The 19,088-nt window shown below is 40.2% G+C and overlaps 1 protein-coding gene across 7 annotated transcripts; it reads left to right on the top strand.

Annotated features, from left to right (window-relative positions):
• The first annotated feature begins 528 nt into the window (after positions 1–528).
• Positions 529–14,138, top strand: rbm26 (RNA binding motif protein 26). Of its 7 annotated transcripts, none has more exons than XM_059355190.1 (22): positions 529–991; positions 1,737–1,855; positions 1,992–2,110; positions 2,734–2,825; positions 2,940–3,205; positions 4,104–4,379; positions 4,477–4,719; positions 5,186–5,326; positions 5,447–5,587; positions 5,751–5,859; positions 5,957–6,113; positions 6,747–6,947; positions 8,190–8,288; positions 8,404–8,472; positions 8,573–8,671; positions 8,814–8,888; positions 9,650–9,817; positions 10,044–10,148; positions 10,625–10,828; positions 11,795–11,881; positions 12,149–12,262; positions 12,923–14,138. In XM_059355190.1, exons 1-22 carry the CDS (start codon positions 933–935, stop codon positions 13,010–13,012), a joined length of 3,033 nt encoding a protein of 1,010 aa, XP_059211173.1. In that variant the 5' UTR covers positions 529–932; the 3' UTR covers positions 13,013–14,138. The 7 variants fall into 7 exon arrangements, with proteins under 7 accessions (XP_059211173.1, XP_059211164.1, XP_059211157.1 ...); XM_059355181.1 differs by having other exon boundaries at positions 8,187–8,288; XM_059355174.1 differs by having other exon boundaries at positions 8,187–8,288; positions 8,401–8,472.
• The last annotated feature ends 4,950 nt before the right edge of the window (positions 14,139–19,088 follow it).

The following is a 19,088-nucleotide window of genomic DNA, read 5'->3' as shown; positions in this document are numbered from 1 at the left end:
GTTTCCTTTGTTTTTTACAGAAGGTGAGAAAAACTAATCCCTGACAAAAAGACTAATGACAAAAATGAATAGCAAGTAAACAAGCAGATGCCCTGCATCAACAAAGCAGATGAAACAAAAAGGAGAGGACAAGAAAAAAACCCAAACCAAAAAAAAGGGGTGAAAGGCAATTTTAATGCCATATAACTGAGCAAATAAGATTGCATTTGTGTATATAGAATATAATTTATTGACATTGAACATGTACAGTGATATGCTACGTGCTTAATGCTATAAAGTGCCAGTTCTTTTCCAAAATACTATACAAATATATAAATGTAAAATTAACCGCTATTCAAAATATCCTTTGTTTTGCATAAATGCACCAAATTTAACATTATGTTATTAAAAAATGGATATTACATCTTTTTTTGTATTTTATATAATCTAATAATATGTGGTACAGTGGTACAGATGAAATGGTAGCAAATCTACTGTACTTCGTCCTCTCGCGATATGATGTCAACGAGAACACAAGCGGAAGTAAATAGTCGCCATGGCATGTTAGCTAGCGAGAGGGGATAAAGTAGCAAGTTAAGCGTGGGTGTTGCATTAAGTTTAACGGATTTAAATCCCTTCTAACCTTTGGGGCTGGTTCTTTAGGACGCTGCGAAATAATAGACTCGCCCTGCCCGCGTCTCAATCACAAAACATAACGAGAATCGAGGAATCGTGCGGCACGTTTGTGGCCTGCAAAGACGCATGCTAGCGAAGCTAAGCTAGCCACCGCTAACGCAGCTGTTCGGCTAACGGCGCGTCTAGCACCAGAGCCTAGCCAAGGACCACAGAAGTGGCTAGTTTCACCAGCTAATGTCGGCTATCGTTTCGGAAAGATAAGCAGCAGCTAGCACTAACTCTGGCCGTGGTGGAGGGAAAGTTCGGCTGGATTTAAAATGATCATTGAAAACCTTGATGCCTTGAAAACATGGCTGTCCGAAACCCTCGAGCCCATGTAAGTATCGTTAGCTGGTAGCCACTCCACTGTTAACTCAGCTCAACTTTAGCAATAATAACTCAGTCTGAATTATACATCGTTATCCTGTTAAAATAAAGGCCTAACTAATTTTTTCAAGTTTTGCAGGAAACACAAAAAACTTCACCAAAAGTGTAACATATGACATTTATTGATCATTTCACTAAAAAAGGATGTAACAAAGGATGGCTATTGGCATAGTAATAACACTGTGTGTAAATTATGTAACTTAAGAGAAATAAATGACTTAGGCAATGTTTTGAACATGCCTTTGTGACTTAAGCAAGATATGGAAACACTTTATTTTGAAGGAGTCTACATAAGAGTCACACAAGCCTGTCATAAACATGACATGACAAGTATCATGAGCATTAAAGTTACTGCAAAGTGTCATTAATGTTCATGACACATCCCATGTCATGTTTATGACACGCTCATGTCACTCTTATGTAGACACCTTCAAAATAAAGTGTTACCGTATCTTGCTTAAGTCACAAAGGCATGTTCAAAAAAATTGCCTTTAGATGATTTAGGCAACAATTTTGACAAAACTGACTTGGGCGATTATTTTAATAGTGTGACGATAAGCCAATGTTAGAAACACAGATTGTAAACACACATGTATAGGCAAAACCAAGAGTGTTATATGTTTAGGGTATGTGTCAATTCTATATTATTTGTTGTGATGTTTGTGTGTCTCATTGATTTCTCTCTACACATCCAGCTGTGATGCAGACCCTTCTGCCCTCGCCAAGTACGTTGTCGCTTTGGTGAAGAAAGACAAAAGTGAAAAGGAACTTAAAGCGCTGTGTATAGACCAGTTGGATGTATTTCTTCAGAAAGGTAATAAATCCCTCCAGCCTCATGAAAGAATTTACTACCTGCAAGTTTCTTTAATTTACCAAGTGATCCAACGTGTGTTATTGTTTGAATGAGTATTGTTATTTAATCTTTAATTTGCACCATTATGTTCTTTCAGAGACCCAGCCATTTGTGGATAAGCTGTTTGAAGCCATTAACAACAAAAACTACCTCCCGCACACAGAGCAGCCACCCCCTCTGATCAAAGTGGACAAAGATGAGCAGAAAAAAGACGAGGTAACCCTGTAATGTCAAGAATGTCTCACAAGGAAACTATTTAAAGAATATAGTGGTTACGTCACGTACAGTAACAAACGACGTGACACAGATGTAAAATATATATTCTTTGTGATTTTAGAGTATTACTAAGTTCAAGCAGATGGGATACATGTATTTAAAGTAATCATAGTTTTAAAACAATATAAGCACATGATCATTGTATCAAAAGCATCTTACATGATTGATATATAAATGCATAGAGAGAGGACACACACAGTGAACTACGCATACATCTGATAGTGAGCTGCGTCCTCACAGAGACAGAAAGAGAGATAACAAAATTGCACGAGTGGTTGTTAAAATAATTTGATTATTCTGTTTCTTTTTCTGACTAATTGATTTAATCAACAAATCTGTAAAACTGAGTTTCACCACACATAATCATGCAAAAGCACCACTTTAAATCTTATCTTGCTAACCAGATATGTATTCATACGTTTATTGGACATAAGTCATTAAGTATGAAATAGATAATAAATGGATTGAAGAAATCTTAACCAACTAAAACCAAAGTGAATGATGAGTAGACTAATAGGAGGTTGCAGCCCTATTTATTCAAAGTAACTTTTTTCTTTGGTCAGACAAACCGGGAAGACGAACGGGAGAAGAAGTTCCCACGCAGAGTGAATCACAGCCCACCCCAGTCAAGCTCTCGCTACAGCAGAGACACCAGGTATGTTCAAGTACTTTCACTTTTCTCTTTCAGCTTGTATTGATTTTTCACTAATTATCATGTTTGGTTAATAATAATAATAATGATGATAATAATAATAATCTAACCAACTAGGAGAGGAGACGATCGTAAGCGAGACGACCGCTCCAGGAAGAGGGAGTATGACCGCCTCCCGCCCAGGAGAGACTCGTACCGCGACAGATACAATCGCAGGAGAGGACGCAGTTACAGTCGCAGCCGCAGTCGGAGCTGGAGTAAGGACCGCGTCCGAGACCGCGACAGAGAGAGGGACCGGGACAGAGACAGAGAAAGAGATCGGGACCGAGACCGCAGCCGGAGCCGATCACACAGCAGGAGTCGCACAAGAAGCAGGAGTAGAGGTGAGAACCTGATGACTGAGTTAAAGTGATGTCATGCTTTCTACACAGGCATGTCAGCAGGATCAACTTGTCAGTTTAAACCACCACAGAACACCTCTTTTACATTCTACAGTCTGGTCAAAGGTCATGCAGTTTGAACCTGTGTTGAATCAGTTTACAGCTGACTACAAAGCTTTTTTAAACACTAAGATTATCTCAGAATTGTCCAGAAATTTGTCTAATTGAATAGGAGGAATTCATTGACCTAAGCATGTAAAACAGTGCAGTTGTTATAGTGTGGGTAAAAATCACTCCCAAAAATGAGGATCTTGAAGTCAAAGCGTTTCTTTACTCAGACAGCACGCAAATCTCACACAACCCGAGAATTACTGAGGGGAGCCTCAGCAAACAGACACTTCAGCAGTATTTAAGTATAATACAGGATACGGCCCAAAATGCATCACTGAGTTTAGCACAGATGAGTTGTCTCCAGTCATTTCCGTAGCATGGGGGAAGACTCTGGTTTGAGCCTTGTGCCTGGTCTTGCCTGGTGTATAAGGCAACATTTACACCTTTACTGACCTTCAGACTTCTGTAAAATTGACACTTTTACCAAACAAGGCTTTTACTGATCCATGGCGTTTGACAGCACAAAAAAAATGAGTCGGCACAGTGTGGAGATTACAAAGTCACACAACACCAGTTACAATGAAGTCAGTGTTTTTCTATCAGAAAGCAGCCTCAGACAGCTGATCATCAGTAGACAACATGGACAAAAATGACTTGATGTTGAGAAATGGATCAACTAAGGATGAGAAGATTTAAAGTTTGTGATGTGTAAGTCTTGTTTCTCACTTTTATACGTGCCATCGTGGCAGTAATTTAACTAAATAGTTTGGTCCTTTTTGTCTGTTTGCAGAACGAGATTCTGGGAAGCTGAAGTTTGATCATGAGCGAGTGGAGCGGCCAGAGAGCGGGGAGAGCTACACCCCGGCCCCCCTGGTCTCCTCTGCCACCACGTCACACTTCCCCGTGCCAACGCTGAGCAGCACCATCACCGTCATCGCCCCCACGCACCATCACAGCAACAACACCACCGAGAGCTGGTCAGACTTCCGGCCCGGGCCCCCCGTGGACCGGGGCCTGTTCAGAGGACCGCCCCCCCAACAGAGGAAGAGATGCCGCGACTACGATGGTAAGATTAAATATATTTATATTAAAAGTATTTAGGCTGTTTTTTGTTCTTGTAGTTCTGTGTGTTTGATGTTCCACACGTCTGAAATCTCTTCCAGAAAAGGGCTTCTGCATGAGAGGGGACATGTGTCCCTTTGACCATGGAAGTGACCCAGTGGTGGTGGAGGATGTGAATCTGCCCAACATGCTGCCCTTCCAGCCTCCACCTCTCCCAGGTGTGGACGCACCTCCACCCCCCGGCCTCCCACCGCCCCCGCCCCTCATGAACCCCCCACCTGTCAACCTGCGGCCCCCTGTGCCCCCACCAGGGGCTCTTCCACCCAGCCTCCCACCTGTTGCAGGTATGAATACAGACGGTTCTGTCAATAGCTTGTTCACAATCGTTCACATGGAAGGCAGAATTGGATAAAATTCATAAACGGCACAAATCTAAAATAAAGGCGGTTTGAGACTTGAATGTGATCCATACAAATTAAAGGAGTGTTATAGTTATTCATGTAAAAAATACTGTTATTCTAATGATATGTCTGCATCCTGTCAGCTGTTGTTGTGAGTGAACAGGAAGTAACCCACACTAAGTTAAGAGTCTCTAAAGGCAGATGGCAGGAAAAGGGATCACCCTCCTGCTGAACACTTAGAATAATAAACAGTTAGAATAATAAACAGTTAGAATAATAAACAGTTAGAATAATAAACAGTTAGAATAATAAACAGTTAGAATAATAAACGGTTCAGCAGAGGTGGGGTACTTTTTTTTTTTTTTTTGGACCAGTTTTGCTTGAACTTGTTTTCCTCTGTGTGAAACAGGTCCTCCTCCTCCGCTCCCTCCTCTGCAGCCGTCAGGTATGGATGCTCCTCCTAACTCCATGACCAGCTCTGTTCCCACCATCGTCACCTCCGGGATGCGCTCCTCTCTTCCCCAGGCCTCGGTGCCACGCTTCCCACCAGGTACCAGCTGTGTGTTGATTTTTTTTGATTTTTTTAATTTAATTTTGTGCTTCTAAATCATTGTTACTGTTCCTTAACTTGCTGTTTAATGAGTGAATGTGTCTTGTGTTTGCTGAGCAGATAACTATGAGTCAGACGTGTACAACCCTGAGGCTCCCAGCATCACCAACACCTCCCGGCCCATGTACCGCCACCGGGTAAACGCCCAGAGACGCAACCTGATTGGCCTCACCATGGGGGAGGTGGACCATCCACCCAGAGGTATTGTTCACATCAACTGGACCGCTGAGCTTTGATTGTGTCTTAAACCTGCTGGTACTTTGCGTTCTTCTGCCTGCTGCTGATTAACTATAACAGGTTGTGATATTTTCCAGTTATGTACAATTTGTCCTGAAAGCTGACCTGTTAATGTTTTTCTCAACAGACAAGATCCCAAACAACAGCATGAGGATCGTCATGGAGTCTGATTCCAGGAAGAGACCTCCTGTTCCTCATGAAGGAGGCCTCCCCACCAAGAAACCCTGGTTTGATAAGTAAGAAAATTAGTCTGATGCTGCCTTTTAAACCAGTGGTTGACTACCTTCTGCAGAGGTTTTACAAATAGTTTAACAGTTTCTCTTCTCTGCTCAGACCCAACTTCAACAAGCCCAACCACCAGGGCTTCCACAAAAGAGTCCCATTCTCTCCCAACGCCAAGCTGCTGGTTCGGCAGATTCCTCCAGAGCTCAACAACATCAGCAAACTCAATGAACATTTCAGCAAGTTTGGCACCATTGTCAACCTCCAGGTCAGTCCCTCTGTGGTGCTTTACATATGAAAATCACATATTTGATGCTTAGTAGTCAGAAAATGTATATGTAGTATTTATTTATTAGCAATAATAATATAAACAGTTTCACCAGCTAATGTTGGCTATACGTTACATTAACAGAGTTAAAAACAATGTCAGTTCTGATGTTTGACGCACAGGGAATAGTCATTTTTAAAACCTAGCTTATATGTTATAATCTGTTGCTGTTGTAACGAAATTAGTGCAAACCCAGCAAAGAGTAATGGAGAAAAAAAAGTTCTAAAATCTGAGGTACCTAAAGGCATTCTTTAAAATGAATTGCATATCTCTTCTTGACACTTTTAGTCATTTAGTCATTTAGCAGACGCTTTTATCCAAAGCGACTTACTGGAAGAGTAAAAGCAAACTTTTATGCGTTGGTTTTTGAAAGATAATAAAGTGATTAGTAAACACACTTTCTGTGACAGTTGGGATAATAAGGTGAATCACATGCTAGATTTACTCCATCGATAACCAACAATCTTGAGGTGAAGTTTGGACCGATCCTCCAGCTACCTGCAGGTTTTACTCTACATGTGGACGACTGTTAATAAAACTGTCTCTCAGAACTATTTTTATGTCTCCTGACAGGTGGCCTTCCAGAATGACCCGGAGGGGGCACTGATCCAGTTTGCCTCACCAGACGAGGCCAAGCGGGCGATGCAGAGCACCGAGGCTGTTCTCAACAACCGCTTCATCAGGGTGCACTGGTTCCGTGAGGATGGCAGCGATGCAGCCGGACAGATTCACTCTCAGTCACAGCAGCAGCAGCAGCAGGCACAGCCAGCCATGGTAACATTCTCCTCAGATCTGTCTCTTACATCAGGTTGTTATAAAATGCCCCAACACTAACACTAAATATTGCTATTATTTGCCGGAGTTGATTTTTCCAGTAAGAGTAAAAATATGTATTTATTATTATATTTAAGAGGCAAAATTACTTTTAAGCAAAGGAATCACAGTTTTAAGAGTTTTGTTTTTTAGCAATGGAATGCACTTCTGGGAACATTTTATGGTTGTTGTAATGTCCAGGACCCTGTTTTAATCCCACTGGTGCAACAAGTCGGAGGTGACAACAGTTTAACAAATGAAAAGACACTTCTTTAGGACTTAGTGTTAAGGTTTTATGAGAGCATCAATCCTATGCTTTTTCAGTTTTATTAAATGTATTTCACGTGTTATATGGATGCATCATAAAATGTGACGTAGTAGCATTTGCATCATTCATTTCAAGAACAATACATCAAACACCACTTTTGCAAAAGAGAATATTGGAAATCAAGGAATGGCAAACAAGATTTATGAGCTGCTGTAATCAGACATATATACACTGCAGAATACAGAGTCATAATGTGCCAGAAACTGGTGTGTTTTTAAACAAACAACTCACCTGTTTGCACCTCTCCCTCCACCTGTGCACCACACACTTTGCGCCAAAATTCAACACAGACAGACAAATCAGAGTTCAAGTTCAGGAAAACAGTGGTCTGGTCATAGCGCTGCTACAGAAATAAAAATACAATATTACTTTTTGATGTGAGGTCCTGAGATTCAACAGGCTTCTTTTAAGGCAAACACCAATGAGGCCAACATCTTCTCTTAGTTACAGAAAGCATTCAGCAGAGAGAGATGCAGCAGGTCTTCTGCCAACATCAGATTAAACAGATCAACAACATGGATCCATGTTCTGTCATCGTCACTGTGGAAATGAAACACCAACTACAAGAGTGTTTGTTTTTGTTTTTTGTGCAAAACTGTGAATGAGTCAGCACAGTGTTATTCTCTGTTGGCTTCACATGTTGTCACTTGTAGAAACATGTTGCATGAATGCCAGTTCTGCCTCCACATACAGTTACAGTCAGAGGGAGGTTTCACTGAGCGCTGAGTCATTGTAGGAGACGTAGGAAGATAAAAGTAGATGATACAGATGCATCTTAAGATCAAGAAAACTGGAAGATGAAACATCAGACTGGTTCTCCTAAAATGCATTAATGCAGAGGTATTGTTATTAACGTGTCCTTTATCGCCCAGCAGCCCTCAGCCACGTCTCTGAAGCAGTCTGTCAAAGACCGCCTCGGACCCCTGCTCACTGCAAACTCTGAGCCCTCACAAGAGTCCGTTGTAGCCTCTCAGGTGTGTGTGTGTGTAGGTGATGGTGTTCAGGGTGTGTGTTTCCCATATGCTTGTCAAGATTTGCAGAATGTGTGTGTATAAACATTATGCAATGTTTCTTCCCTCATTGCAGCAGAATCCCTCCAAGCTGTCAGTGAAGGACCGTTTGGGTTTCTCTGCCAAACCAGCAGCTCCTGTTGAAAAAGTAAGTTCTCACTGTTGAGAATTATTTTCTTTTTTACTTTCTCCCCTTTTTTTTCCAAGGTGTATTAAAGGTATGTGTTATTTTCTCTCTCTCTCTTCAGGTGTTTTCTACGTCCATGGGCCTCACTAAGACTGTCTACAACCCTGCTGCCCTGAAGGCAGCACAGAAAACCTCCGAAGAAGCCTTGAAGAAGAAACAGGTGAGAAGAGAAATGAAAGTCATGATGGGTAATAGAGAGATTCAGAAGTAAAGACACAATAGGAGAGGAAAACAGGAAGCAAGTAACTTATATTCTGATACCAAAAGGCAGTATTTAATCATTTCCATGATTTCTTTCACAGGAAGCTCTACGACTACAGCAGGACGTGAGGAAGAAGAAGCAAGAAATATTGGAGAAGCACATTGAAACACAGAAGGTAGGAGAATCTGGAGTAGGAGGCTGTGTCTTCAACCTTCAATGTCCCTTTCTGCAGTTTGATTCTGCAGGGTTAAGAAATGTAAATGTCAGTGTGTGAGCTGTAAAAGACGTCTGAGTCACCAGAAGCAGCATGAAGCAGCATGAGTCCCTGAGACACTCAGACACTCTGAGACTCTGCCTGCTTCTTTGTGTGTAGATTTACCAACAATGTTTCAGATCTGTGACTCATTTAATGATCATTTGTCTACAGGCTGCAATGTTTCTGCCGTGCAAATCAAATTAACCACAATTTCACCACAGTATTGCAAGGCAGATCCATTATTATAGTTTTATTATTATTTTTTTATATAATTCTGTAGCTTTCCAGTACTCTTCCTTATGTTTTCGAATCCAATCCATCTATATAGCAAAATGCTCTTTTTCCAGGCCCTTTAAAAAAAAAAAAAAACTTCTTCCCACATGACCTGATGTATAGATATATACATATATATCCAAAGCCAGTGTATTACTGATGCACACTGCAGAGAAACAGCTCTGAAGCTAAGCAGCTACTGCCATGGATAGCAAGGCTCCCAGACCTAAATCACACAGGAACACAAACTACCAGAAAATGAAATACTTGGTAAAGAAAGCAGATTGAGCCAGTATTTAACTCTTCCCCCTCTGTTCCTTTGAGGCTGATGGAGTTGTTTTGTTTGAAGGAGCGACTACCCACTGAACTTGTGATTGTGTTTCTCTGATCCTGCTCCTCCTCTGTAGCTCCTCATATCCAAACTGGAGAAGAACAAAGCGATGAAGGCAGAGGATAAAGCCAAGATCATGGACACTCTGAGCATGTTAACCAAGAGCATCACCAAACTGCAGGAGGAGATCAAGGGAATCTCAGGCAGCAGCAACCCGCTACGAGCAGCCAAGAGCAAGGCCGAGGTAGACCAGACTAGACTAGCAGTTATACACAGCAAAAGCTTTCAGTTTTTTGTTGTAGGTCACCAACATTTGGTTGAAATATCTGGATTTAACCGGCTTTGTTCATCTTAAAGTGGCTTGTCAAAGGAAACTGTATATTGTGCTATTATTTTGTTTATCCATTTGTTTTTGACTTCCAACTTGCAACGTTGTCTTTCCTGATATGAATTGATCTTTTTTTTTTCAGGCACAGAAAGAACTGCTAGACGCAGAGCTGGACCTGTATAAGAAGACCCAGGCCGGGGAGGACACCGCCTCACTCAAGATCAAGTACACACAGATGCAGATAGAGGTATGGACTTGATGTAGAGAGAGAAAACTGTCACTTTAGTGTTAGTTTTATTTCCACAACTCTGAATGTGTTACACGCTTCTCCTGCTGCTGTTCTCCTCCCAGAACTCCTTCTGTCTGTCTCCTCCTCTCTATCCTCCCTCCCTCTCCCCCTTCAACCTCTTTCTACTCTATTCTACTCTGTTGATCTGTACAACCACATCTATTCTTCTGTCTGTCCTGGGAGGGGATCCCTCCTCTGTCTCTCCCTGAGCTTATCTTTCCCCTGTTAGAAGGGTTTTTGAGGAGTTTTCCAGGCCGATGTGAGGCTCTGAGGACAGAGGGAGTCCTACCATGTAGAGTCTGTGAAGCCCTTTAAGGCAAATCTGTGATTAGTTTTTTGGGTTATATAAATAATATTGGCTTGTTTCAAGATGTCAGCCAGGTCTTTGCGCTCTTGTTTGACTTCCTTCTGTCCCCATTTTTGTTTCTACACAGGCGGCTAAAAGAGGGATCCTGTCCCCAGGACGGGGCCGGGGGGGCCACGCTCGGGGCCGGGGGGCCCTCAGGGCCCGGGGCCGGGGCTCCAGAGGACGGGGGAGGAGCGGACCGCTGCACGCCGTGGTGGACCACAGACCACGAGCGCTGGAGATTTCTGGTTTTGCTGATGCAGACCATGTGGACCTGCTGCCACACTTTGCTGTAAGTCAGAATATATACCTACAGTAGAGAAATATACCTACAGTAGAGAAATATACCTACAGGAGAGAAATATACCTACAGGAGAGAAATATACCTACAGTAGAGAAATATACCTACAGGAGAGAAATATACCTACAGTAGAGAAATATACCTACAGGAGAGAAGGAATCTGATACCCACAATTAACCAATATGACCTTTTGATGGCAGCTGTGGGTTGCAGATCAGAGACTGTGTTAAAGGGCACTGCTAGCGTTACTGCTGGGGGGGTTGGGGGGCATTCAGGGCCCGTGGGTCAGTCAGGACATGACAAATAAAACTCTCAGCTGTTCTCACGTCCTCACTCTGGATTAAGGCTGTGTGTCCTGTGGTTAAACGGAAAAAGTACAAATTCTAAACATAAACAAAGCCTTAAAAAGACTGCCTCATATTTTTACTTTTTATGTAATTGGTAGCACAATTATGGATTTTAGTTAAAAAAATATATATATAGAAATGATCTCACTTGGGCTGTAGTTTTACTCCTTTTTAATATGATTATGTTGTCATACAATTTACAGCATGTGCACTGAATTCTAACTTTCTCAGTGCAGCAAAGAGAATCAACAGTGTCCTCTGGTGGTCACAAAGGGACAGTGCAGCTGACCACCAATGCTGCAGCAACACAAATCAAGTCTACTCTTAAATAGAAATGAAATGGTGTATAGCACATCTAGTAAATGAAGCTATACACTGTTTAACGATCAATTAAAAATTCTATAAGCAGAAATGGGGGGAAAAGATACACACAGGACGTCAGAAACTCCATGGCACTGTCGCTTAATGTTGACTACAATAAGGAGGAAAAAAACTGTACCACAGTGTGATAATTTAAAAAATAAGATGCACAAGATAGTATTTCAATAATTGCACAGGAATGTGTTGGATGTAAAGTGACCAAAATGTTTTTTTTTTCACAATTTTGAAGCAATTTGGAGAGATTGAAGATTGCCAGATCCATGAAAGCAACATGTCTGCTGTCATCACTTACAAGTCGAGAGCAGAAGCTGAACAGGTGAGTCAGCTAGCAGCCTGCACACACTAACTGCTGATTAGTTCATTAACAATAGAAACTACTATTCTACAGTATCTTTTGACTTATTTGGCACTTTGCTTCAGCTGAAGCACCAAAATCTGCTTGTTTTTTTTGATTAAGCCCAATTAGTGTCTCACATGTTGTCAGACCTTTTGACCCTTTGTGTTGTCCTACATCAACATGTTTCCCTCTGATCTCTGATCTGTCTCTGGTCTGTCTCTGTCTCTGATCCGTCTCTGTCTGCAGGCGGCTCTTCATGGAGTCAGGTTCAACAACCACATGTTACGTCTGGCCTGGCATAAGGCCGTCACAACCCTCAGTACTGCTGATGCTGATGAGGCAGAACCGGAGGAAGATGAGGTTTGTCAATATTTTTCACTGTGTGTGTATGTATATTATTTATTATTTCTGTAGCACCCATTGCTATTGTGGTAGTATTCTGCTATTCTGTATTTCAAACTGTTTTGTTGGCAGCTTTTCAAGTGGTCAGAAACTGTTTGCTCTGCTGCTTGAGGCACGCCCCTCTATAAATGGTTGTCAGGCGAAAATCTCCCACCATAACAAGCTAAAATACTTGTTCCAAGAACATATGACAACACACATTGAAAGCCTCATTTGAAAACCTCAATCAAAGCTTGGATTAAAAGACATTTGGTGTAGCCTCCTTCCATCCTGAAGGAGAATCCAGCTGGATCGGTTGTTTCCTCTGTGCTTTAGTGGATATATTTGAATATTGTCTGTTCAGATATATGAGGAAAGTTTATTCGATACTCATTTCTTGTTGCGTTTCATTTTGAGAACACAAGAGGGAGCCATTACACATCCCAGCTGGTCTTTGTGGCTGTTGCTTGGCCACTCTGTCAGTCAGCAGCTGGTCTGTCTGCAGCATGAGACCCTGGAGCTGAAAAACCCTTCAGACCTTTAAAACATGCTCCAAGTTGAATACTGATGATGCTCAACATAAAGGGTCATTCCTCTTTAACTGTTCTAATCATCTGTGTTGTCCTGTTCCTCCATCAGTACCAGGAGGAGTCTCTGAGTGATGATGCGCTGCTGCAGGATGATGATGAGGAAGACGACGACAACGAGCCTCGCTCCTGGCGCAGATGAAGATCAGTCAGATGTTTCCTGGTTGCACTGGTGTGGAAGACGAGCAACAAATCCAGCAACTTCATAAGATTTCAATGCCTGTTCATAAACCAACACGGCACATTTTACTTTGGCTCGACTTTTTTTTTTTTTTTCTCCTCCCATCACAAATGTGTAACCAGCTGAAGAACCTGTGCGAGTTTGATTAATTTTAATGTGTATACTGAATGCATCAATGGTGAATTTTTTAATGCTCTTAATGTAGAAACAGTTTTTTTCTCCCTTTTTTTTTTTGTTATTTTGTTTCACAAAAAACAAATGGTTTGTCTGGACATGTGACAGCTTTTCACTTAAAGACACCATGTAAAACTCACAGTTTGAGGAAGAAACCTGTGTTGTAATTTAACTGAATGACAGACTGTAGCTTTTGCAGAATAGTATTAGGTTGACTGGTTTAAATGCTCATGTGTAAATATTTTATGTCTGGGTTTAAATGATTTGTATGAAAGCTTTGCTTCTCAGTTCTTGGCTTTACTTTGGATTGTACAAAAAAAATAAAGAATTGAAATGGTCTAAAACATCCTGCCAAAAACAAAAAAAAGAAAAGAGAAAAAAAAGATCAAAAAAAGGAAAATGCTGTGGCAGTGAAAAAACAACATTCCTTAAAAGAGCTGAAAAAGACCATTTCAAAAAACAAAAAAACCTTCCTCTTCCTCTAAAGAGCAAGTTTCCAACAAAATTGCTACCTCTTTCTATTCTCTCTCTCTTTCTCTCTCTCTAAATTATTAATGTTTTTAATGTTGGATCGGTAAGGTAATCTTCTCTATTGCACTGATTTCAATGTCAAGGTAAGAACACGACAGTTTTTAGTTTAGTGTATTTTTCAGAAATCCTGACATTTTAATTATTTCCTAGCTGAACAAAAAAGGCACATTTTCATAGAAATATGTGATCTAAATATAAATTCAACTAAAAATATTTGTTCTTTTTGTTGCAGGAGTCTGCAGTCTCCATGTACAACTCTTCTGTCTCCAAGAGATTCAACGCTGTAGAATTTTGTATTTATTGTAACACTTTGTCTTCAAAAGAAGCGCTGCTGTATCAAAATACTTTTTATGGATTGTAAATAAATGTTTCTTGAATTTTTCATATTGTGTGTGATAATTGCCTGCTGCTAATTCCTGAGATATTGGTGAGTAAGTGACATGGAACTTATTAACTTATTTAAATGGGTCTATATGAATCCTAGTGGACAATTATGGGAATTGAGGTGTGGAAGTAAATTGACGCTTGTTACTCTAACAAAGTGTGTTTGGGTGCTTTGAGAATTTGTAGTTTAACTTTAACTTAAGTACACATTATATCACAAGTATTTTATTTTAAGTTTCAAGTTGCATGGAAAACAAGAACAAGTGAAAAGTGATGAGAGAAGAAACTGAAGCTGTGTGCAGGAGGACAGAGCTCCAGAAAGCTGCATATCTACAAAGCATCTTCATCAAAACATGTTTTATATACACTACTGGTCAAAAGTTTTAGAACACACCAACTTTTCCAGAATTTAATTGAAAATTATGCAGTTTAATGTCTCAGTGTACTCTGAAATTAATGCACATTTGCAACAATTAAAATTCTTGATTGAGCATGATAGTGAAAAAAGTAAAAAAAAAAGATTCAAAATCACATTTTATGTTGGACTAAAGGACTAAAAAAATTACAAAAAAGACACAAAATTACAAAAAAAGACACAAAATTACCAAAAAAAGACACAAAATGACTAAAAAAAGAAACAAAATGACCAAAAAAAGACACAAAATGACAAAAAAAGACACCAAAAGACACAAAATGACTAAAAAAAGAAACAGAATGACCAAAAAAAGACACAAAATGACTTACAAAGACATGAAAAGAATTCAAAAATGGACAAAATAGCCCAAGACTCCATAGAGTTAAGTTGTTAACCCATTTCTTGTTCCCTGAAAAAGGCCTACTTGTATAATTCTGAAATGTACATTATTTTCCAGTTTTGGTTAAGCTTACCTTTTTTTATTTACCTCTGGCAGTTCACCACTTACCTTTGGACCCTTTCAAGCTGTTCATTTGACTTGAACTGCTTGAATTTCAATAAAAACTGGAAAAATTGGGGTGTTCTAAAACTTTTGACCGGTAGTGTATATACTTGTCTCTTGTTGTAATTGTTAATGTTTGCTTTCACTTGTGGAGTGTGGAACACAACAGAACATGGGACAGGGTTAGAACTAGTGAACAGGACAAATAATAGAAAACAATGCGCCTGAATGAAGAACCAGTGTGTCAGGGTTAGCATGATCCTCCAGTGGTGTGTTTACTGACACACTCTTACCTTCAGAGAGACGTTTGAGGCCTTTTTGCTGTTTTTGAATTCAGCTCAGTGTTTGAAGTCCACTCAACCTCTCTGTCTCCAGTTGTCAATGTAAATAAGCCCCCAATGTAATGCATATAATAGTGAAACAGTCAGTACACAGTATTTTAATCCTCACACCACCAAATCTGTGATCATACAGTGGCGGTTCTACTGTGGGGGCCAGTGTTTAATCAGAGGGGCAAACATGATATTTAAGCATTCAAAACCTTTATTTTTGCTTATTTAAACATTTCATTTAAGTATATTTGGAAGATACAAATACATTGATTGAAACAATGAGACTCACCAACAATAACAATTATTTTTGTACCACAATAACATTTTTCATTTCAGTGTACAATTACATTTTATTTTTATTTTGAAAGTGCAGTACAGCGAGAATGATCTTTTTTTTAATATATACACAAGCTTTTAATAGACAATTAAACTATTATACAATGTTCACATGCTGGGTTCCTTTTGTGAACAATGAGATATTGTTTGAACAAAAAATAGGTAAGAATTGTTCTGTCATTTATTGTTATAAATTGATGATTTTATCATTAATTTGACACAGGGGCCTCCACCTGATACAACCCCCATAATAACAGGAACGCTCCTACGTCACTTCTTTTTTTTAATTTTCAACTATGTCTGCTTCATAGTTCTTTTTATTTCCATAACTTTCTGTCACTTTATTGGTACCAGAGTCATCTGACCAGTGCTCCTTGTGTCTGACCACAGATATTAAGACTTGTAGCAGGAAAAGCATGAACAAAAAGGCTTCATTGTTCCATTGAAGTGTCCCAGTAAGGTGTGTCAGGTGAGCCAGCAGGACCACACCAGGACCCTGGAGCCTGGATTCATTTTATTATTTGCACCCACGTCTTCATACTGTTACATATCAAAACCTCTTTTGTGTTATTTTGAGCTGTAACTGTTGATACTGGTCACCTTTGCTTTCTTCAAACCAGAAGTGAATATGCTTGGTGATGTTCAGGTAAAAGGGGTTTTCTTCCACCTGCAGAGAGTCTCAGAGATCCGTCAGCCTGGAATAAGAGGAGACTTATAACCCAATCAGCGTCCACCAGTCCGGAGCTGCTGGCCCCCCCTGGTGCCTGTCAGCTTTGCAGAGATAATTGTGAGAAATCAGATTTTCTCTCTTAGAATATCTTCTGTTTATCATTTAAGCTCTTTCCCCCAGCGCCCCCACCGAAAACACCTCCCTCACACCTCCGTCTCAGTATGGGAGAGTTAAATGCCCCCTCCTGTCGCCTCATTTACCTACTGCGGAGCCACAAACTCACAGCAGCTCCATGTGGATCAGACAAGCTGTTGCAGTTTTACCTGAACACTTGTGTATTTGAGTCACGAGCCCACTAGCTTTTATTTGTCATGTTTACTGGGTTGATTGACACAAAAACACACATTTTCTGAAGATTGTTCAGTAGCACTTTGTGGGAAAGCGACACAAATAAATGTGTTGCAGAAAATTTAGGAGTGAGCCCCGAGTCGTCTCCAGCCGCTCAGTGGTGATGTGAAGCAGGAACGTTCTGCCTCCTCCTCCCTCCGTCTCACTTTATCTGCTCCGTGTGAGCTCAGAAAATATGGGCTAACAAGTTTACAGCATCCGTGTCATCCATTATATAAATCTTTACTTTCTGATTTGTGTCAAGGAGACAAATGGCATGAAATTTTGGAATGAGCTATAATAATGTTGATTCTCTCTCTCTCTCTTTTGTGTATGGAATAGGCAGATGAAATTGAAAAAATATGTTTTACTGGGGGGGTGTTGTTCAAAGTCTCACTTTTGTTTGCTTGGAGATTTGATGTGTGTCAGTGAAAACGATGATAGTTTCTTTGAGAAACCCTCGAGGGCTCAAGAAGTCGGTCAATATGGATACGCAACAACTAGGAAATGCATAAAATTACACACTTCTAATGTATTTATTCAGATTCATTTGAATATCGTTCCAGCATTTTTTTCAATGCGAAAACATTGCTGCATGCCAATTAAAACCAATCACCACTTAAACAATTTTGTAGAATAATACGGACATAATTGGTCCTAATGGATGGCTAATGTGCCAACACAATGTTTGGGTCACTTCCTGTCTGTGTCTGATCCATTGAAGGTGAAGATGAGATGTTTGTATCAACAGTGACCCCTCCCACATTCCTTCACCGCCTTGCCCCCAACGCTACAATACCAGTTCTCTGTAAAGTCATTAATATTTTATGTGATCATGGGCCTCCATAAGCAAATTTCAGTCCCTAGCAAGTTGAGCCAAAGCATGATTAATTTAGTATTTATACCCCGACAACCCTTTAAACAACACAGGGCCCCCGGCCACAAAGCAAGGCACAGTTTGAAACAAAACTAGCAGCCTCTAAATCATAATCAGCGTAGTCATTCAGCATCATTTGAGTTTGGGGACACATTTTTTTTCCGTAACAGCAGCTGCAGTTTTGGTGTGGAGTCAGTGAGGACAGCAGCCTCGGTTGTAAAGCTTCATCAGTAGAATATAGTAGAACATGAAGAGCTGAGCTGCAAGATAAAAACAGTAAAAAGCCTCTCCATCATGCTGTTTGTTGGGAAATCCTGCTGTGTTAGACATAACAAAGCCCTTTAACCTTGTCTGCTGACCGGAGAGCCCAGGTAACCCCACAAGCAGGGAAATACCATCAATAAATCAAAACATGGCTGCCGTGAGCCTGCAGATCACAATAAATCTCTCTCGGTCATGATGCTGCAACAGAGAGCTGAAGCTAATCTGTTTACAGCTGAAACACGGCCATGCTCCGAGCCAATACGTCCTGAATTCTAACTTTGGTTTCAGTCTCTGCAGAATAAGCTGTACTTACAGCAACAGCTTTCTCTCTCTTTTCTTTTTTTCTGCACTATTTGCAGGGGATGCATAAGGACAGGCCCCCAGGAAACTGAGAAATAGTCTAATTTCACTGTAATTGGCCAATTTAAATCCCCATTTATGATCTAGAATGAATAAGAATGACAATTCCACTCATTTTTTATTACCACACTTATCTTACCAGATATGTGTCAATCCAGTGGCAGAAGTACTTTTAGATCCTTTGAGTAATAGCACCAATACACCAATATAAAATACTTCAATATTATTAATATTACAGTCAAAATATACTTTAAGTACATTACATCACCATAAGGTATATAATATTAATATTTTAGCCTTGCTCTGTAGTGACGTAGGCTAGGAAATTAGTTGTGACCCCAGTTGTGGTTTTCTTTTTTTTTTGGTGGATTGTGTGGAGAGGCCTCTCTAGTCAATAAATCATATTATATTATGTTCAAAAATGGGAAAAAATGCCATAGTATATGTCCAAAAAAGTCCCAAAACAGTCGAAGTGAAGTTTGTCCAAAAACGTCAGAAAATGCCATAGAATAGCCCGTTGATCATGATAATAGTATATAAAATACTCCATGTTATTATTTATATTATTGGCAAAATGTACCATAAGTATATATCATAATCATAAGGTATATAATTACAGACTTATCACCTGAAGCTACAGCTCCTCTCCATCGTCTGGTGGTTTAAAACAAGTTTCCCCTCATTATTTTACTGTCCACACACTGTTTTCCTTCACTTCCACTGCTCTCATAGCATTATCTGTCTACAAGTTACAGCTTTATTTCAGTGAAAAAGCTCTAAATACCTAAATACATTCCCGTCTTAT

This window comes from Centropristis striata, chromosome 2, assembly GCF_030273125.1.
Source record: "Centropristis striata isolate RG_2023a ecotype Rhode Island chromosome 2, C.striata_1.0, whole genome shotgun sequence".
Lineage (NCBI taxonomy): Eukaryota > Metazoa > Chordata > Actinopteri > Perciformes > Serranidae > Centropristis > Centropristis striata.
Note: the sequence above shows the minus strand (reverse complement) of the source record. Positions and strands in the feature narration are given on the sequence as shown.